Source organism: Scomber japonicus, chromosome 11, assembly GCF_027409825.1.
Source record: "Scomber japonicus isolate fScoJap1 chromosome 11, fScoJap1.pri, whole genome shotgun sequence".
Taxonomy (NCBI): Eukaryota; Metazoa; Chordata; class Actinopteri; order Scombriformes; family Scombridae; genus Scomber; species Scomber japonicus.
Window position 1 is genome coordinate 27590661 of NC_070588.1, and position 22224 is coordinate 27612884.

Here is a 22224-nt window from a genome sequence, read left to right on the forward strand (position 1 = left end):
ACACGGACACCTAAATGCATGTCTGTCTGTTTACCATTGTGTGTGTGTGTGTGTGTGTGTGTGTGTGTGTGCATGTGCATGCACAGGGAGGATGCAATGATGGAGTATCTAAAGATTGCTCAGGACCTGGAGATGTACGGCGTCAACTACTTTGAAATTAAAAACAAGAAAGGCACAGAACTGTGGCTGGGGGTCGACGCCCTCGGGCTCAACATCTACGAACACGAAGACAAGTAACCAACACACACACACACACTCACACACACGCATATATACAGGGCTACATACTTGATTGATAATTTAATTGACTAAATAATTAATATAATGAATTTATTATAGTTTCATTCAGTAATAGTAGTAGTGGTTTAAAGGTGCAGTCTGTAGTATTTGGTGGCTCCCATGTTGCACTGCCATGTTTCTACAGTAGCCCACAATGGCGGAGGGAGAGAGGGGCACTCAGTTAGTTTCATTCTGCAATCTCACCACTAGATGTCACTAAACCTTACACAGTGCACCTTTAATCTAAACCAGGCATGTCCAAACTATTCCATAAAGGGCTGTGTATCTACAGGTTTTTGTTCCAACTAATCAAGAGCACACATGATTCGACCAATCAGCTGTCTGAAGACTGAGATCAGTTGATTAACTGAGTCAACCCTGGGGTGCTCCTGATTGGTTGGAATAAAAACCTCCAGCCACATGAACCCTTTATGGAATAGTTTGGACATCCATGATCTAAGACATGATATGTTATAAAGTTGATCATATATTTTGTATGTAAAAGTATAAAGTACATCTTACTTGTGCTTAAGTATACTATTTGAGTAAATGACTCTCTGCTTATATTCAGCTACTGCTTTAGTCTTTTCTTTTTCTTCTAAGTCAGGCCTTTAATTAATCGTTATTAAAATGTAATTACTCTTTGGGAGAACTGCTCAAATATGCAACATGTGACATGTAATGGGTCAGAGGAGACATTGGATCACTTTAAGAAATGGAAGCAGTGGTCTGGTTTATTCAAAACTGAAAACAGAAAACAAAGAGGAAGAAAATGAAACCACAAGAGAAGCGGCTCATAATGATGGCAAAGCCCACTCACATAGTTTAATTCTTTTAGTCACATTTGATCCATCATTGCAAATAAGTCAACAACTTGATTGCAACAGACAACCATGTGTGGAAGAACAAATCTAATGTAACAGTTTATGAAATGGCAGTATGCCTCAGTGTGTCCACATTATGCAATACAAAAAATCTTAATAAATAAGATCAATGTTGTGTTTGAAAATATGGAGCTATAAAATGCATTTGTAACATTAAATGGGAAGTGTGACTTACACAATATATCACAGAGGAAGATAGCAATAAGTATATACTGTATGAGGTAGATATGTGTGTGACTTAACTATATTATATGTCACACCCATTAGAATGCTTGTTTTGTCACAGCAGCATTTGTTCAGGGACATTTTCACATTCTCGCTGATGTGTTCAGATGATAAGGAATCACTTTCATAATTGTTTTATTGTGATGGAGTTGTGTGAGATTAATTTTTGGGGGCTTTTTTGCCTTTATTGGTCAGAAGCCAATAGGAAACCAGGGGAGAAATGGGTACGACATGCAACAAAGGTCAACTGTGCTATGAGTCCACTACAACTTATGTGTTTTTAAAGTGTAACACCCAATAAACATACTAAATAAAATATTATCTTGTATGGAAGCTACCACTGCAGCAGCTGTGTTATAGCTTGGTTAAAGAATATACTGTATGTCACTGCTACCTGGATGGCCTTGGATTGCATTAATATGACAACAGTGCCATCTTGTGGTGTTAGACAGCATAGCTGATAATTAACATTTTCCATTTTCCAGAGTCAAACTACAAATTGATGAATGAAAAGTGGAAAAATTAAAAAACTCACTAAACCAATTATTTGAAAATCATTGTTATGTTTGAAACAACCAAGCAGTGCACATGTGAAAGTTTTCAGACAGAATTCAAAGAAATCATTCATCATTTTTTAAATCTGGTCCCTGTCTCCTCAGGTTGTCACCAAAAATCGGCTTCCCATGGAGCGAGATCAGAAACATTTCCTTCAACGACAAGAAGTTTGTCATCAAACCCATCGACAAGAAAGCTCCAGTAAGTGTTGGAATTAAATGTAACTGCAGATTTTACAAATATGTTTTTGGCCACTAATGCCGTCATGTCCCTCTTCTGTCCTCCCACCCAGGACTTTGTGTTCTACGCCCCGCGGTTGCGGATCAATAAGCGCATCCTGGCGTTATGTATGGGGAACCACGAGCTGTACATGAGAAGGAGGAAGCCCGACACCATCGAGGTGCAGCAGATGAAGGCTCAGGCCAGAGAGGAGAAGCACCACAAACAGATGGAGAGGTACAGTACCTGTTTTCTCTTCTTCAGGGCCTGAAGCGATATCATCTGTTTATTCCTGCTGAAAATGACGGTTTTCCTGTTTGTCCTAGTGGTGCATAGTCTATTCCTTATGGATTTCACAACACTCTACACACTGTACACACTTGCACACGTGTAAATACACAAATATGAAAACACACATTTTATCATAATATGTAAGTTGCAACTCTAACACTGCCATACTGCTTTTTTGGCATTTTTATCATCAATTAAATCACTTCATGCACCTGCTTAGTTTTAATGAATGACTACAGGTTTATTAAAGGTCAGTTCCCATCATGTTTATTCATTCTAATAAACTCCTCAGCAAATATAAACTGACTCAGCAAATAGAAACTGATTCATAAAGTGCAAATTTATCAATAAAGTTTAGTGAACAGTAGGGGGCAGTGTTGCATGAAAACACAACTCATGTTCCACATACAGTCTGCAGACCTGCAGCTGTTACATTAGGAAGCACATTGCAATGATTAACATCAAATACATTTTAAATCATTCCTAAATAGAGCTGCAAAGATTAATTCATTAGTTGCTTTATTTTTTTTTACATGAGTTATTATTTTCTGGTTTCTTTTGTATTCTATGATAATAAATGAATGTTTGGGTTCTGGACTGTTGTGGAACAAAACATGCCTTTTTGAAGATTTTTCACAATTTTATGACATTTTATGGACCAAACAATTAATCAATTAATCATGAAAATAACCAACAGATTCATAGCGATCAGTCCACCAATAGCAAACAGCAGAACGCAGTCAACAGCAAAGTTTCCATCTGTGATTCAGCGTGTGAGACGAGCATGTAATGTTGGTTTTTTTTTTAAGTGTGTGTGAGCTGCTGACACAATGCTGCTGACTGCTGTATTCGTTTCTGCTTTTTAACAGTATGTTTTGGCATGTACACTGTTAATAAGGGAAAGACATATATGAAAAGAAAACAGCTGACACAGCATAAGGAAAAATACTGATTAAATACAAACACCATGCAATGTGACTATTTTTTTTACAGTGTATAACCTTAAATAAAGTGAGGTTTGTGTGTGTGACGGACATTTTCTGTGTCATTTTTTTTGATAGAGCGCAGCTGGAGAACGAGAAGAAGAAACGCGAGCATGCAGAGAAGGAAAAGGAGAGGATAGAGCGAGAGAAGGATGAGCTGATCGAGAGGTTGAGGCAGATTGAAGAGCAGACACACAGAGCTCAGAAAGGTACGCCTCCACCAACAACACACGCAATGGACAGGCAATAGGGGTGGGGGGGTAAAAGTACTATCGTTAAAGTTATTGGGATATAACCTATATCGTGAATGGAGATTTTGGTCATATCACGAAGGCCTACTCTTCACTTCCTCTCTCTAATTATAAACTAATAATAATACCTGAATATTAATGAGTGTGAACAGACATGGATTAACTGTAACTTGACTAGTTGGTGGAGTTATACAAAAGTGAGGAGGAATTTCTAGTTTCTCTCCGTCATCAATAAAAATAAAACGGAATCAAAGCCACATAAATACAAAAGATTTATTGTTAAGGTTGGAAATGGCGGTACTTTTTGGCGGTGGCCAAAATGTGTCCCTAGAATCACATCTTAAAAACAATCAAATATGGAAAGTTAAGATTCAAGGGCTTGTATACTGATTCTATGATCAGTTAGTTATTAGTTTACACACTCCAACTGGAACAAACACATCAAATCCAAGTAACATCTATTACCTCCTCCAAATGTCTCAACAGTTACCCTGTCTAAACACTCTAAACAAACTGCTTTTGTGTGTGTTTAACAAACATTTTATCTGCTGTTGTGAATTTGCATAAAACGAAGCTTCCAACACAGATGGGGAGGAATAGCCGCAGGCAGCAGCAGGCTTCTCACTGTGATCACATAATGAAAAAAAAAAGACAAATAGGAGATTTTTCAAGCCTCAACTCCACCTGCTGGGTGTTTAAAGTAAGAAAGGGGGAATAAGCTATAAAAGCATGTGTGGAGCAAGTTCTCAATCTGCAAAAATGAAATTTCACCAATTTTTCACTTGAAGTTTAGTTTACTCATATTCTGTGGAAACAGCTGCACAGTGTCAGTTTGAAAAAATACCCCTGATTATATCACTGGAAAACATGAGAGGATTACACCTCAGTTTCACTGGAGCTACATGGTTATGAGATGAGTAATTATTAGTCTTCTAGGGGTTTGTTCGTCCATAGTGGTTAAAAGTCCACCTTCGCTCTGAAATACAAGAAAAACATTTACATGATGTCTTAAGGGTCTCACAGCTTAATGAGGTTATATATCTGATCTCAAATCCCTATATTTATGTGTGTGTGTGTGTGTGTGTGTGTGTGTGTGTGTGTGTGTGTGTGTGTGTGTGTGTGTGTGTGTGTGTGTGTGTGTGTGTGTGTGTGTGTGTGTGTGTGTGTGTGTGTGTGTGTGTGTGTGCAGAGCTGGAGGAGCAAACCCGCAAGGCATTGGAGTTGGAGCAGGAGAGGAGGCGGGCGAAGGAGGAGGCGGAGCGGCTGGAGAAGGAGAGGCAGGCGGCGGAGGAGGCCAAGGCAGCGCTGGCTCAACAGGCTGCTGACCAAATGAAGACCCAGGAACAGCTGGTATACCTGTGCTCACACATCAAGCAGCTGCTACCACATATCCATTATGTTCCTCCACTCATTTATTCACATTTCTTTCTTTATGTGCACTCACATTGAATAGTGCAATAGTAATACAACTGATTCTTTTATTAAAATATGAAATCATTTATCACGCAAATATACTCATTTCTCAAATATTAGAAGCTGCTAATTCTGTCTGTCACATTATTTTAAATTGAATAACTTTGAGTTTTAGTACATTTGGTTAGACATCACGTTGAGTTCTAATTTGCTACATTTTGACAGGCTGCTGAGTTAGCGGAGTTCACTGCCAAAATCGCTCTGCTTGAAGAGGCCAAGAGGAAAAAAGAAGAGGACGCAACAGAGTGGCAACACAAGGTAATGTCATCCCTGTATTCCTCCATACACTCTGTCACAGGCTACTTTTGGGGACACATTCCAGACTTAGGAACAGTTAATTGGGGACAGCTTGTGCAGTTGGGGACACATGCTGTGTCTCTAATTGGGAACAGGCTGATTTTTGGGTCGGTGGTTATTGTTAGGGTTAGGCAAGCCTCCAGAAAATGAATGTAAGTCTATGTAATGTCCCCAAAATTGACAATGGTCTGATGTTTGGTGTGTGTGTGTGTGTGTATTTGTTGCTGTATGTTGGGCTCATTGATGATTTTATTTTTCGATAAAAAGAATAATAACATTTTGACATGGCAGAGAAAACAATGAATGTGGTAAGCTGTTTCCGTGTGTGTTCACATGTTGCTGATGTGGAAATGATTCATCAGACAACCCGTTGGGGCATTTGGCTCTGCATCAAAGCGGTTCATGAAGTGCACTCACATGACATCACGTCAGTAGCTGCAGCCTGGAAACCACAACACATGAACCAGTGCACAGCTGCTACTATGACACTGTCTGTACATTTAAAGTGATGTGACGAACTAGCTTCTTTCAATACATGCATGTATAAAGCTTAACATTAGATAAAACAGACATGTATTCATACATACAGTCCCAGTATTAGATGGAAGTTGGATAAAGAGTCTAATCTACTGTCCATAAAATAAACTACATTAACTCCCACTCTCACACTTCTGTATGTAGTCATTTATGGATTTAAGTTAGGTAAAGGGAATTTTTGCTTATATAGAATGACATCACACATTTCTTTGCAATCTATTTGCAGACACTCAATTCAAAGAAGGACAGGCAGACAGGAAATTGGTGATGTATGCACAGAGCAGACAGAAGTAGTGGTGGAACTGCAATGCAGAGAATTAAAATATCACTACTTAATAAAATAAATACAATATTAAGTAAATATTAAATGTAATTGGTTGAAGTGCTTCAGGCAAAACAAGTTAAGCTTGAAGACATTTTGCTTTGAGACTCTGTAATTTTATTTATACACGCTGTATCTTGTAGGGCTTTTCAGTGAGTTTAATTATATATAAATTGTATATGATTATGGTTTAGTGTACTATCAGAGTGTTGAAGGGAATAAATACACAGTCCATAGTCAACCTGATGTGTGTATCTGTACAGAGGAGGCAGGTTTACAAGAGAAATGATATACATACATTTCTAGTATAAAGCTATATAAATGTAGGCATACACATCTGTCCATATACATCTGTAACCACGTTGCTCTGTGTCTTATTCTCGTGTTCTTTCCAGGCTCTGGCTGCACAGGACGACCTGGAGAAGACCAGGGAGGAGCTGAAGATGGCCATGACGTCTCCTCCGGCTCCAGAGCACGACGAGCAGGACGAGACCAACGCCGAGGCGAGCGCCGAGCTGCTCAGCGACGGCGTCACCAGCCATCGCAGCGAAGAGGAGCGCATCACAGAGGCACAGAAGAACGAACGTGTCAAGAAACAGCTACAGGTACGATAACGGTGCAAGAGTGGAGGGACAGTAAATAAAACTTAATGCGCTAACTCCGAAATCCTTAAAGTAATGCTCCATATATCCTCCTAGTTTTCTGATGGATTGCTGAATGTAGTATAATTAGGTGGAGACCATGAATCATACAGTAGATTCACAAATAGTTTTTTCAGAATTTAGTAAATAAGGAAACAATGTATCACTTTATATCACACACTGGCTTATTTGACTAGGTATTAACTCAATTAAGTACATGCTCAACATAGGAGAAAAACATGTGACTCCTGATGTTGTGATATGTCTTCATGTTTATTCTGAGAGTTGGAGGATGTCTCAGTTCCTGCTAGATCATTTGATATTTAATGACACATTCATATATGCACACATGCTGAAGATATTTTGCTGTAAAGTACCTGGAAACTTGAATTTAAGCTGAATCTAAATCAGATGTTATTATATTGATCCTATAAGACAAATGAGCTCCTTAGAAACAAAGTGGAACTGCAAAATTACCTCGTAGCATCAACATGAACAGCAGCTGAGAAATGCTGCTACATGTTTCAGTAATCATATAGTGAAGTGCTCTGTTTATTCTAGGAAATGCTTTTTAAAATATCCTTTGTGGCGTGTAATGATAAGAGATCAAACCACTAAAGCAACACAAGCTGTCAAACTGGGACAAATGTATATCTGTTTTAATTTTTCTTGGTAATGCCTCAAAGTCTCAGTCATGTTCAGAGTATTTCAGAGTTGTGTGTGTGTGTGTGTGTGTGTGTGTGTGTGTGTATCTCTACTCTCAAATGCGTGAATGTACATGTCTCGGGCCTCTGCTCCTATTTCTATATCATTATCAATTCTCTTTTCTTTGCTCTTATATTTTACTCTTACATGCTTTTTGGGTCAAATTTGAGCTGTTTTGACATGTGACAGCTGTAAAAACTCCACACATGTCTTTTACATTGATGACTTTACCTAAAGTGGCCCAAAATGCACTAAAATGAAAATATTTTAAAATGTTATACTTTAGTATAGATGCTACAAATGTTTGTCCGTTGAGGCTACTCTGTGTTAAATCTACTGACGTGTTTCAGTGAAATGAATAATTAATAGTTTTAATAAGATAGTAGTTTTTATGATGTAGCAGTGAAGACTGATGGCTCTATTGGTTATACAATAAACCCCACACTTCCATAAAGTTCTGCTCATTTTACCTTTACATAAAATACATTTCCATCATTATTGCTATGTTATGTTTTCATGTCTTAGGTCAAATAGGACATGATATTGTGTGATATCATGGTTCAACATTCTATTGAAACATTCTAAGAAAATTGACCCAGAACATACTGCAATGGTGTAGAATATGAACAGTATGTAAGGGTTAAATATTATATTGGCTGGTCTAATTGGCTGGGCTATAAGAGGCCTTAAAAGTCATGCAAGTCTTCCCAAATACAGTAATTGGTCTAATGTAGCAGAATGTTTTTTCTTTTAAATGTGATGTTTCAGCCCTCATCTTGGCCTGATGAGGTCAAATAAGGTCAGAACTGGCCGTCTCTGGTGCCTAAATCATACTGTTGGTGCATTTTTTTTCTCATTTTCTTCCTCCCTGTTTCTGTCTCCTGTCCAGGCTCTGAGTTCGGAGTTGGCCGAGGCGAGAGACGACAGCAAGAAAACACAGAACGACATGCTGCACGCTGAGAACGTCAGGGCAGGTAGAGACAAGTACAAAACCCTGCGCCAGATCCGCCAGGGCAACACCAAGCAGCGCATCGATGAGTTCGAGTCCATGTGAGAGGGAAGGGGGGACGAAGGGCGGACCACGACGACGAAAAAGGGGCGGGGAGAGTGGTGGGACAGTCGGTCTCGTTGCCATGTCAACGCCTCACTATTCCTCGTAACAAAAAAAAAAAAAGCCCAAAACCTGCTGCCACCCCCAGGAACTCCTGCTTTTTTTTTTTTTTTCTACCAAGGAGAATGACTGGCCAATGGGCTTTGTAGCTTCAGCCTCGCCAAAGCTCTGCCTAGCAGCGGTTGGCCAATCACACTGCTACCTGCTTTTTAGAGCTCCGCCCCCTCCTCCAACCCCAACAAAGCACACGTTTTTATCCGTCAGAAAAATAGTACGCAACATGTCCTGTCAAACACGGACCTCTCCCTTGTACAATACGGACGATATTAAGGCTTGCATGAATGATTGATAATTAAACCAGAACACGAGCGATGAGAGACTGGACAAAATTGGTTAATATTGTGCTTTTACGAAGAAAATGGCCATTTGTAGCTTGTTGATGTTGCCGGCACGCTTGTCCGTAAAGCTTTAATATCCTTACTTTCACTTCTCTTGTCATCAGTTGAACAGTTTCAAATCATTTGTTTTTTAAAAAAAACGCCTTATTCATCTCATATTTCCTTCATGTCTAGTATTATTACCTCTTTGTCATTTAGCGTTGGGAAAATTAGTTCTGTTCAGTTCTGCGATTACTGTCATTGATCTGTTTAATGTCAGCTAGCTTCCTAAACGGCTGTGTTTGCGAACACTCACTGTCACACTTGTGAGCCGACGGACATGCAAACAAAATGTTACTGATTTTGCATTCTTACTGTGCTGGCATTCTCCATCCATTGAGACGTTTGTTCAAATATATATATTTTGCCTCACAATAAAGAATGAATTTATATTTCCAACTATGCAGCTACAGTATGATGTTAAGGTCCTGACTGAGGTCGCTGTCGATAGCGCTGGATTTATTGGTAGAAGATGTTGTGTTAGACGTACCTGTTCAAACCTGATACACAGAGTCGGTTTAAAAAAAACTAAACATGTATAAAACTCAATGAAACCCTGAATTTGCTGGCTATGAATCCGGTTTGTCTTTTTCCACTTTTCACTGTTGTTGACTTGTCTGCACATTGGTCAAGTTTTTGATTGGTCATATGACTATGTACCATCATCGATGCGCTTCTCTGCTACCAGATACAGCAGGGTAACAACCTTTAAAATAACAGCTCATTCACATAATATTACTGACAGTCATCATTACTCTTCATTGGCACATGTATTTGTGTTACTCAACATATTAAAATTATGTGTTCTGTCAAATAAAATGTTTTTTTGAAAGGTATTTACCCAAAGAACCATCATCTGATTATGCAGATTTCTGTAAAGAAAATTGGGGTTTTAGTATTAAGAACTTATCTAACCCTGTCACGATAACCCAAAGTGCCACATATATTCATGTTTATCTGACAGATTGCTGACTGTAGTATAATCAGGTGGAGACCATGAATCATACAATAGATTCATGAATCATTTTCAGTGTTTGGTAAAAATGAAAACAACATATCACTTTCAGTATTGGAAGACTGTCTGGCTGCACTGAAGCAACTTGTATCATTATCTTCTTATTGAGTGGGGGGGTGATATGCTTGTGTAAAAACACAGACTGCCATTATGGTTGGGGACAGAGTTATTTACCTTTAATTCTTCTGCAGTCTGTCCATATATGGACATGATGATGTTGATAATTACGTTATTGTACGGTAAGTCGATAATTATTGTGACAGGTCTAAGTATATCATTTATTTAATACAGACAATACCAAAATCAAATGCACAGTAACATTCAAGAGCCTATAAGGAAACAACAACAACATGAAAAGAAAAGCTTTTATTGCTCACTTTTACATCAAACATCATCAACAGTCAACATGTCTCATTTGGCCACGGTTTCCCAAATTCTGTTGGTATGAAAGGTTTGTTTTTCGTGCTTTCTTTTTCTTTTTTTTGGGTTTCATTGCCTAAAGCTCAGTTGAGTTCCATGGCTTAATAATAGCACAACGGTCTGAAGAGAACCATTCCAAAATGACATGTAACCCACTAAAAAAAAAAAACACAGCCAAGATACTATTCATGACAGGTGTAACTCTAATAGGGAAAAATAGATATCATAAAATTGAATTGGATCATTGCCTTTTAGATAGACACTATGGTTGGATTTCAAATTTATAGATTTGGGCACTTATGTAGAACTCTTTCAAGTTCAGTATCAGCTTAAAGCAATATGTTCTGCTGGTATTGCACATTGCACTGAAAAGTAAAGTAGGTATTTTGAAACACAATTTGACTGAGCTTAATCAATATACCTTATCATTTAGCACAGCTGGATACTGACGGCTTTGGGTTTTTGGCACATGGCCCTGGTTGGTCTTTTTTAGTGAAACTCATCTGCCACAGGTCATTGTGAAACAGCAACGGTCAAACACTTAACACAGTATCTTTTCCTTATTTTGGTTTAATTGAACTACCGTTGACCTGAGCAGAGGAAACATCGGAAAGCAATAAAAAAAATCCTTTTACTTGGCTTTAGTCCCTGAAGAGGATTTTTTTTTACAATGCCAATGCTTTCTGTAGCAGAAATGAAGCTGTATTAAAGCACATGAGAATTAAGTGTGGGAATAAACTGTGACGCTGTTGATATTTTACTTTTTTTTCACTGCATCAAAACATTTTCATCAAATGAGAAACACATTAGGAGATAAGCATTTCATCTCTCAACACATATAAATTCTTAGAAAGTGTGATCAGACTGAACTTGAAGCAAATCTGAGGTTGCACGAATAAATGAAAGATGATGTAAACATGCAGTGGAATACCCACTGATCACAAAACCGAGAATACCCCCCTCCCTGCCCCCCCCCCCCCCCCACCCTTCAGTCTCAAGTTTCGATCATCATGGGACCGAACTTTACCAAAAGATACAGTACACTTAATGTTAATGTGGGTGAAATTCCCTTAAAAGCTCCACAGTGATTTGGCAAAAAAGACTGAGAAAGAAGAAGTGATGTAGAGATGGGCGAGAAAGTTTAGTTTTTTTGTCAGCTGTGACAAAATGTCTGTTGTGATTTCAGGATTCCTTTTTTTTATATCCTCGCTTCCAAGATTACAGGTACAGGTGTAAAGAAAACTGAAGTGCTTCTTGGCTGAGGTCCTGTAAATAGCTGATAATAGGTTGCCTATGGATATTTTTAAGTAAATATTTCAACATGTCACTGTAGGAAAAGTACTAGTGTAAAAAATAATGCAGTTAAAATGGAAGTGATGGAGGACTAGATCCACAGTCCTCCTTCTGTGTGAAATGTGTTTATCTTTTATCTAAAGCTAATATGAAGCTTCTGATTACAGCAAGCAAAACCTCTTTCACTGTGAGAAAATGATGAACCTATCATTTAAGTTGGGGGAAAATACATGACGCAAGTTTGACATGTTTTCACCATTGATGGAAAACTTGTAATTTTCATCAACTGACGCAACTGAAACATACTGACTCAGCAAAACAGGAGATAAACTGAGGACCTGAGGACATATAATAAAGCAAAGTTTAAATTGCCTTCACATTTAGTCTGAAAGCACTTTGTCAAGTAACATTTGTGGTGAAATCCAAACACAACATACATTTGCACAGTTAAATGTGTCCACCCCCCCCCATGCAGCAACACTGACACTGACTACAATCTCTTCTTGTGGATTAAACATCACATACATTTAGAAAAAATAGCTCTTTAACAAGTTCATGACATTAGAAAAATAGTTTTTGCCATTCATATTTTTTTTAGCGCCCACAGGAATGTTCACAAAACAGCTTTGGAGGTGTGTTCATATTAAAACTGTGGAGTGACTCAATCCTGTAGCAGACAGTAGCACACAGTGCCAGACCAGCAGTGTGAGAGTAACTCATTATGACTGACTCTCTAAGCAGTCACATTATTATTAATAATAGAGAAGAAGAGCAGACTGATGGGACGAGTAATGAGAGATGACTTGATGCCATTCACATTACAATACAGCTCTGGAGAAGAAAGGAATCCAAGAGCTTCAGGACAATAAAAAGATAATGGTTTCATATTTCTAATAAAGGCCTTGACAAATATTTAGAGCCTGATGCGTACATTTGAGAAGCACTTTTGCTTTGAGACAGGTGAATAATGCCTGTTCTCATTACTGTACTCAAAGTCCATTTTGGCTCTGGAGGTGTTCAGAAATACTGCTCTGAGGTGGAGTGTGAAGCTAACAAGTCTCAATATGTCTCAAGAGGAATGAGAGCATAACATTTGAACCACACCTTTACTTTTAATACCTTTAACAAGGGAAGTTTTCTGTGTCATCTGTGCTTTTTACCCGAACTAACTCAAACTTTACCGTACTGAAACCAGTGTAAAAAGATTCATACGTTTTGAGCTACACAGATGCTTTCACTGACAATATAAACAATAACAATTGTTGGCAAAAAAAAAAAAATATTGGAGACTTTCACTTCCCTGCACATGGAGAAAAGGGGAATTAAAAGGCCTCTCATATAAATTTATGCTAAAAGGTGACGAAGTTTGTCACAAATACTCAAAATATTCAACTCCAAATATTTTTTTTGTGTTTCAATATTCTCATATAAAACAATGATATTGTTTAAAAAGGATACAATTTGTATCAACAAAGAGAGGTGTCATCTGGCTACTAGAAATGATGCGTACCAGGCAAGAGTTTCAGCCTCACAGACAGTTCTCAGACAGAAAAATAAGAATACTAATACATATTTAATTCAGGGAATGCAGCTGAAAGTGCTTTATATGACTTTTAAAAATACTTTCAAAGAGAAAGCAGATTTGACTGAATTTTAATTTCTTCTATAACTCAGTGGATGGAGCCAATGAGCCACCGTGTTTCTGGCTCAGTAGCTGAATTCTGATTCAGGTGAGAAAGGAGGAAAGATACAAACAAAAGAACCATGTTCTACATACTATTACGTTCCATAAACAAATGCTTTACCATCTGATTAAGTAAATGTTTTGGGTTTGTACAGTTTTGCCATTGATTTTTTTATGTGTATCAAATTAGAACTAGTAATGTATTAATGCTGATCATTTCTGTCTGTCTGTATAGATCAAAATGAGGGAATACATTGCAAGCATTTTGATAATCTGCCCTGTATGAATTAAAATCAACAACAAAAAATCACTATAAATTAATTTAAAATAAATAAATAAATACATAAAATAACAATTTGTCAAAAAGTCAAGTGTTCTCTGCTTTGAAAATGTGAGAATTTTTTTAAATATATATTTTATGTATGTTAACTGAATATCTTTTGGTTTTGGACCCCAGCTCGGACAGAAAAAGCAAAATTGTCACTTTAGGTTGTGTGATTTTGTTTTTTTACTATGTTTTGCTATTTTATAGATTGAATAGATTGAATACTGCATTCATGAACCAGCTGTAAGTATACAGAACATGGTTACTCCTTTTAAACCTGAAAAAACTTGAATCTTGATTTGCCAAAATTAAACTAGTCATACAATCCTTTTGCTGTTCAAAGAAGGCAAATGAATCCATGTCCATGATAATCATTAAAACAAGTTATTTACCACTTACTGTATATTTTTCATCAGAATTCTCTCTGCACCACCACTGAGCTTTAAATTAGCCAATGAGATTATGAGTGCCTATGAGAACAGTTTGTAGTTCTGAAAACTCCTATCTGTTGGTGTTCCCATTGTTGTTATGGTAACATACTCAGTTGGAAAATATTCATCAAGTCTGTTTTCCAACTTGTACTGCAAAGCTGTGACTCTCTGTGTATTAAAAAAGTAGGGTATAAAAGTGAAACCCTATTGGCTAAGACCCTCTCTAGTGGTGACACCACTGACAAAAGACGACCCTGTGTCTCACGCACCAAACACATTCACACACATCAAAAGGTAATAAATTAACACATAGTTTTAAATTAAATTAAAAAATAACATCAACAATCTTGCACATTTCTGATGACTATGATCTCAACAGCAACCTGGATATGATATGATTTAAAGAAAGAAAGGAAAAGAGAACAAAATCAATACTGAGAGCTGATAACCCATAAAGTCAGCTGACAGGGCTATCCTAACAGAGGAAATGAACTGTTACTGTTATTCAAAAGTGAAGGCATCGGGGTTTTCAAGTGGACTTTTTGCTATCTTCCTTCATGGTTGATATGTGAGGTTTCACTTCCCTACAGGGGGAAATCCATCAACTCTCAACTGGTCTACCACCTGTTAGCATAGACAGAAACCAAATGGCATTTGCTAATTTCACCACCAAATACACCATATTACAATATATTTGTAATATGGCAGTGAGATTTTATGGTTACGTATTTGGTTAAATACCCCACATTGCCATCTTCGTGACTAGAAAAGAGAACTATATTTCACTCAGATGGAAAGTATGAATGTGAGCAGTCCTGATACCCTGATATGATTGCCAATAAATGGGGGGAAAAAAAGTTGGAGAGAAAACACAACAATAATAACAAAAAGTGCCAGAACAGAATAAATTTAAAACTATGCAAATAACTTAAAATGTAACAAATACATTAATTTAAAATGCACAACACTGTCACCCATGAAACACATTAAAAGCCTCCCTAAGCACCAAGGTGTCTTCACTCACAGCCCAAAATAACTCAAACATGCACATTTAAACCCCCACATTTCCTGATCTTAAGTGCTAAAATAGCATATTTATAGAAAAATATGGCAATTTTGGGATTCCTTTACAAATAATACCTTTAAAATAAATGAGACAACATCCCTGCAGTTAAAATACGCAGTTCATAACAGTGTAAGGAGCTTTATACCTTGTGTTTATGTCTGTGAATGTCCAACCTGGCATTAGATGATTGTAAGGGATAACCCTGCACATGTGAGACCAGTTGAGATGAAGCCGGAACTTCAATCTTCTGGCTGTATTCAAGAACCATGTTGTGATTTCTCCATCAAAATGGCAGCTGCAAGCTTCTGAGCATCCATCACATGAGGGTTCCTGGTCATCACCACCCTCACCAAGTCTGGAGGGAAGATGCCGCACAAGCTAACAAATACCCTTTCCCTCAGGTCCTGGTATCGACCCAAGGTAGGCGGCTCCTGGTGCTGAGGCGCTGAGGGTGGGTGCCTTTTGTGGGTGGCTACAGACGAATGGGATAACTGCGGAGGTGGTGGAAGATTTGATGCAGCATGGTTTCGGGGTGATGAATGAACCTGCCTGCCCCAAGGAGAGTGCCAAGTCTTCTCATGGACATCAGGGAGGCTCTGGAAGGCAAACGGATCATAGCAAGGTTTGGAGGGCTGCTGGTAGTGCAGGTCCCAATTTACCTGATGCTGTGGTTGTTGGTTTGGCCCAGGGTAGCTCCTTCTGGAACGAAGTGGGGACCCTTCGTACACTCGGGAGTCCTGCAGCCCACCTTCCTGCCAAAGGGAGCTCATCAAACTGTGGCCCAGGGACGAGCTCTGAGAGTGGGAGTGACCAGGGGATGTTTGGGTTGGATGTACTGGAAGAGCCTGAAATTCCCCTGGGAAACTGTTCAGTGATGGATGCTGAATATGTGGTGGGAGGTATGCTGATGAGGCCTTGAAAGGACGTGGAGATGCATGTGAAGTAAGAGAAGACGGAGGGTCCTCCAAGCCAAAACCATGTTTTCTCAGATGTGCTTCAGGATGGGGATATCCATAAGGCGCGTGCTGCTGGCCCAGTCCAGGAGGAACACGGCTCACAGGTTGGTTATACTGACCAGAGCAGTGATGGTGGGAGTGAGGATGGTGGTGGTGGTGGTGGTGATGGTGGCAATTTGGGCCGTCATCTAACACGGGATCAGGAGAGAATGAATCAGAGCTGACACTGCCTTCACTGCTGCAGTCTGACAGCAGAGATCTATCTCGCAGATCTGCTGGGAAGAAGCACTCTGGACTCTGTGGCACCACCAGACTGAAACTGGAGTAGCCCTTTACTAATGAGCTGTAGCCCAGCTCTGGAGACTCACATCTATGGTAAGTCTCAGCCTGGCTTGGTCCTGAGGCTCCTGAAACCCTGGAGCTGCCTCTACGACTTCCTCCAGGTTGATCCCATTGTTCCAGGCCTCCAGATGAAGGAGGACCTCCTGGAGCTGGATGCCCTAAGAAGCTGCTGCTACAGCTACTGCTGCTGCTGCTGTTGCTTCCCCTACGTGCTTCCACTTTGGACTGGACCCGAAGCCTGTCCTCTAGGAGGTCAGAGAAGAAGCTCCGATGGCTGGGGTTTGGCTGTTTCTTTGGAGTTCCCCGACTGGGCTCGGCCTCAGCCGTACCTTCTGGTCGGCCAGAACTTTGGCTCTTCACCATCAGGGCATCTTCCAGCAGGCCTTTGGAAGCTACTGATGAAATTTTGGCACTGGCGCGGAGCTCATCAGCCACAGAACGTTGGGGCTGGCTGCCCCTTTCAGGGTGGTAAAACTTGCACTTGTGGCCATATGTGCACTTTTTCCCTAATAAAAGAAAAAAGAAAAGCATTTCCTATTAATTTGCTGTAATGAATCTTGGATTGTGTCCCTTTTAAAACATTGTTATAATTCCACTACACTAGAACAAAGTCATCCACTCTAGTATAAAAATAGGATTGTTACATAACATAAGTATGGGATTTATTTGAAAATGAAAAAAATGTGTCAAAAATCAGATAAGAAATACAATTTGCACCACAAATATATATATAATATAAATATATGGGATACAACAGAAATAGAAATTAGAAAGTAAAACCAGATTAAAGAAACAACAACAGCAGCACATCTAACTAAATGCATAGCCTACTGTGTCATTCTCAGTATATGTGACGTGCTGAAACATGCTGGTATTTTACATAATGTAAATCTACCCATACAAATATATCTCAAATATATATATTTTTAATAATATTACAGTTCAGACTTGAAGCATTCCATTGACAAGAACAGAAGCCATATAAGTGTATATTTCTCACCATAAGGACATGGCTGCTTCCTGTGTTCAGGAATAATAGGCTTCTTCCTCAAGAAGTTCTCCAGACTGGGTCCGTGGCGTCCAAGTGGGTCATCTGGTGGCATGAACCTAAATAAGCAGGAAATTGTTTAAAATGTTTATTAACCCCATGAGCTCTTTTTAATCCTGCTTCATTGAGGATTCAATAAATGACAGCATTTCAGCAAATGTCTGAAACTCTACAGTGAGACTGCAGCATGGATGTTCTACTTTTGTCTCCCAACTTATCCTTGTGCCCTCCTGTAAACTGTAAAAACAATCATTCTGCTTAACATCTAGAGTTTGTGTAAGGTGTAAGACCTCATCACCAGTATAAGTGACCAATCAACAGGACTTCTACAGAGGGCAACGGTTGGGCAGGTATTTGCTTCCCAATAACATTCCTGTGACCATAGATGCATGTAAGAGTAAGGTGCAAACAAAGACAGAATGTGTGTTTTGATCAGGGCCAATCTCATTAGTGCAGCAAAACTGAAGAGATGTACTAAAGATCAAAAGGGCAGCAATGAGGAAATGAAAGTATCTGATAAGTACACAGGAAGTCCTCAGTTGATTTCCCTGCAAAAAGGCATTGCACAAATATCAATATTTCTAACAACTGCTTTTTCAAGGTTGGAATACATGTTGCTTAATGTTGCAGAAAATATTTTAAAAGTAATTTCTTGGACAGGAGCTAAATCTGTTTTTATTTTACAGCCTTTCAATGCATGAAAGCCCCAGATGTTGGACTAGTGTAATAGATCTTCCTATTCATTACGAATGCACTTGAACTCATCACATTTTCTGTATCAGTGTCTTTTGTATTTTCTTCTAATTCCTCTTTTCTTCACTCTAGTGGCATTAGTTGTTAGGTGTGAGTTGCTTACTTGTCATTTACAAAGGAGTACATCAGCAGACGCTCATCTATGAATTTCTTCCACTCTGGCTTCTCATTGGCTAGATCACGGTAGTTGTCATTGGAGACAATGATGCCATCTGACTCGTAGGCCAGTTTGACAATGAAGCGGTCGTCATAGCAAACCACACGGCGTCCCTGCACACGGCGAGATGGAGTAAAGACCAGGATCTTCTCCTTTTCTAGCCGTCGCAAGATCTCCTGGTCTGGAAAACCAGAGAAAGTTGATAAATGTTACATTTGTTTTTTTTAGGAAGATAGGAAATCCCTCTCAAAGCAAAGGGTATTATTTAAGCATGAACAAGCATGTTTTGCTTGTTCATGGTGTAATTTCACTGTAAAAGCTACAGGTGTCGTTACCTGTGATGAGAGCATCAGGTCGCGACTGCTCCTTTCTCCAGGCAGGGACAAAAACTGTGATGTCACGGTGACCTCGTTCCAAGAACCAATCAACAGCCAGCTGGATGCCTTGGCAGGAGAACACCTCTTTATTGCCATGACTGCAAGAGCAAAGAGAAAGGTTGAAGATACAATTCTTATGGGACAAATTAGACATAATTAAATGGCATGTAATAATTCACCCATTTATGGTCTTATAATAATTTGATATATAGTGTTTGTATTATTTTGTAGTATTTGTAATTCATTCTTTTCCAGTTGTGTTCATACTGTATTTTAAGTCGGCTGCATCTGCAATAAAGTTTTTCCCACACTGTTTAAAGCATTCATTTGTTCCTTTCTTACTGTTACTCTCTTGATCTGCTGATGTTGCATGAGACCGAGGTGACTGGAAAACCCAGAGGTAAGTAGTGAGAATCATTCCCGAAAACTGTTACTTTTAATGACATTCAACTTCCCATATTCTTTATATAAAACCCTCAGACAATTACATAAAAAAATATTATGGTACTCAACATCTCTCTCCAAACTTTCAGCAAGGTTGCAGATCATTGTCAAATTTCAGACTTACTTCCTTTTTCTAAACCACAATCAGTCTAAATCAGCAAAAGTTGATTGAACACAAGTTTTTGGCCGATATGAACTTCCCAAAATGTGCATGAAAAACACACATGGTTGCATTGCGTTATACTAGTTTTAAAACGTTTAAGTATTACACATACAGAGTATCACGTGATGCCAGTGTGTGTCATCTTATATTCTATTGATTGTGTGAATGGGTTCCTACCACTGGAGAGGCTTTAAATACAGACTACAGTCTTCAAAGACAAACTGAAACACAAAACCAAGAGAGATAAGCATGTTTGCATGTTTAGCCAGCATGTGGCCAGCAAATTTATATGGTTGCTAACTATGCTATGTGTTGCTAAGCTGCTCACTATTTCTAGATACTGCTCATTGTTTCATCGGACCAAAAAAAGTGTGCTTGACATGGGAGATTTTTTAATCATTCCATATCAGAGTTTCCCTTTAAATCAAAAGCCATTGTGCATATTAACAAAATGGGTCTGAATCAACTGTGTATGGAAGCCTATAGGGGACTATATTAAAATCACACTATAAACTTGAAACTACTTGTATGACCATGTTTAAATAAAAATGGAAAAGCTGGAGGTGACATCCAATCTGAAGACCACATGATCATGAGAGCACTGACAGATTGCATTTTGTGGTGACATATTAATGTAAAAGCAATAAACTTCAAATATTGTCTCTTTGAAAATGAAATGTCTAAATGCTGTTTTCCTTTTAATTATCAAATTGTTAGAAAATCGCATTGTAATTTTAATTGCGACTTTCACAAATGTAAAATTGGGCTACATTGTTTATGTTGAATATTAATGATTTAACATTTGAATATTGTCCACTGTACAGAAAGTTATGTCTACAAATTGGATGATTGCGTTTTCATTTTGTACTCAAATAATACATACATATATGGAAAATTATAATGCATTTTCATTTTCAAGTTTACATTGTCATTGTAATATTTTCCCCTGTAGGTTTCCATAAGTAGGAGGCTCAACTCAACCTGTCATGGCTGAACAGTGTCACTGTTCCTCCACTCTCATTGGGTGAAGGATCATGCAGTAATCATGTAAGATATGGTTAAAACTTCTCTTCCTGACCTCATTGCTACATTGCTCCCATCCACCACAACAGGCCGAAGGTTTTCTTTGTCCTCTAGCAGTTGGGATGGGCACAGCAGTCGGCAGGAGTCCAGGGAGGATGTGGAGGAGGAGAAGGAGGAGGAGCAGGCCAAAGAGGAAGACGAAGTGGAAGAGGGAAATTGGGAGATGGTCGAGCCTCCGCCACCTCCTCCTCTTTGCTGCTCCATTTCTGTCTTGGTTCCCAATTTGACCAGTTCTCCGAGGATGTCGTTGATGAGTGCTTCAGGGCCCAGTTTCTTCAGCACCAGCAGCACCAGCTCCTCAGAGTAGCCTAGTTTAAGAGCAAAGTCTACCTTGGTGCGGCAGTCTGTGACCCGGTCAGAGGGAGGTGATGCTTCTGGCTGTAGGGGGTCTCTAGGGGATCGGTTTGGTGCCAGGTCCTGCTTGAATGGCTGACAGAATGAAGACTGATCTTGGTGAGAGTTTTGAGAACTGGAGCTATTCTGGAGGCGTTCATCTTCGCTGTCGGAGACTGGACACTCCTCAGAGAGGTTACTGCAACTACTACTGATGCTATAGCTTGAATGAGTACTAAAACTAGTGCTGCTGCTACCAATACTGTTGGTGCTGTTGCTCAAGGAAGCAGCAGCTCCGACCTGTAAGGCTACTACATTCCCAGCAACGACCGCAGTGCTCAGACCTGCCTGCCGCTCAGCACCTTCTACATGAAGGTAATCCAGATCCAGCCCCAGGCTGAGGATGTGGCCTGTTCCATCCTCCAGATGGTCCCTCAGGCCCATGAAGCCGTCTCATACATCCAGCTCTTCGCCCTCCGTGACCTCCCAGACACGTGACCGACCCCACCGTTACTGCTGATAGTTAACAGTTTACTGACTGGTCCTGAGAGGGAAGCTTGAAGGAGACACAAGAAGCAACTAGTTAAATTCCCGAGGACAGTATGAAACAGACAGAATACAGATGGTTTGGAGTCTTTAACACGCAGGAATGAATCAGGTCTATTGATTAATAAGCAGACACATTCAACCAATGGTTTGCTTTTTACTGTATTATATGTAGCGCGCATGACTAACTGCTTACATCTGGTTTTAAGAGGCAGTATGTATGTAAATATCTCACCTGAATGAAAAATGCATGCCTGTTCAAAGTGTAAATTTACCCAGAATGTATTAAATGTATTGTTATTGGAACTAAGTCAGGTAGAAATACATTCTGTACAGTTTTTGCCACATTCTTAACAAAATAATGTGGATCCCCCCAATCAGTAATCCCCCCATAGCTGAAGGGTTAAACTGCTGACCATGAATCACAATGTCAGTCCAGGGACTTTTGGTGTGTATTCTTTCCCTTGTTTCTTGTCAAGACCTAAGGAGGACATGACTTTCTGTTTCCAAACATGAAATGCTGCCTGCAAGTAAAAAGCCCGAGGCTTCAACATGATCTGAAAGCTCTGTCTGCAAAG

At 39.2% G+C, this 22224-nt stretch overlaps 2 protein-coding genes across 3 annotated transcripts in view; one reads left to right on the plus strand and one right to left on the minus strand.

Annotated features, from left to right (window-relative positions):
• LOC128367725 (radixin) overlaps positions 1–9779 on the plus strand; it is a 43390-nt gene extending 33611 nt beyond the window's left edge. For both annotated transcript variants that reach the window (XM_053328340.1, XM_053328339.1), the window contains 8 exons: positions 87–233; positions 2048–2144; positions 2236–2399; positions 3515–3645; positions 4877–5037; positions 5326–5418; positions 6712–6921; positions 8552–9779. In XM_053328340.1, the coding sequence (XP_053184315.1) occupies positions 87–233; positions 2048–2144; positions 2236–2399; positions 3515–3645; positions 4877–5037; positions 5326–5418; positions 6712–6921; positions 8552–8716 (1168 nt within the window). In that variant the 3' untranslated portion in view covers positions 8717–9779. The remainder of the gene's footprint in view (positions 1–86; positions 234–2047; positions 2145–2235; positions 2400–3514; positions 3646–4876; positions 5038–5325; positions 5419–6711; positions 6922–8551) is intronic.
• Positions 9780–15700: 5921 nt separating this feature from the next.
• LOC128368011 (probable ribonuclease ZC3H12C) lies at positions 15701–21544 on the minus strand. The gene is made up of 5 exons (XM_053328725.1): positions 20763–21544; positions 19036–19175; positions 18647–18881; positions 17743–17849; positions 15701–17248 (listed from the first exon to the last, which is right to left on the minus strand). The coding sequence occupies exons 1-5, from the start codon at positions 21542–21544 to the stop codon at positions 15702–15704; spliced, it is 2811 nt and encodes a 936-aa protein (XP_053184700.1). The 3' UTR covers position 15701.
• Positions 21545–22224: the final 680 nt, after the last annotated feature.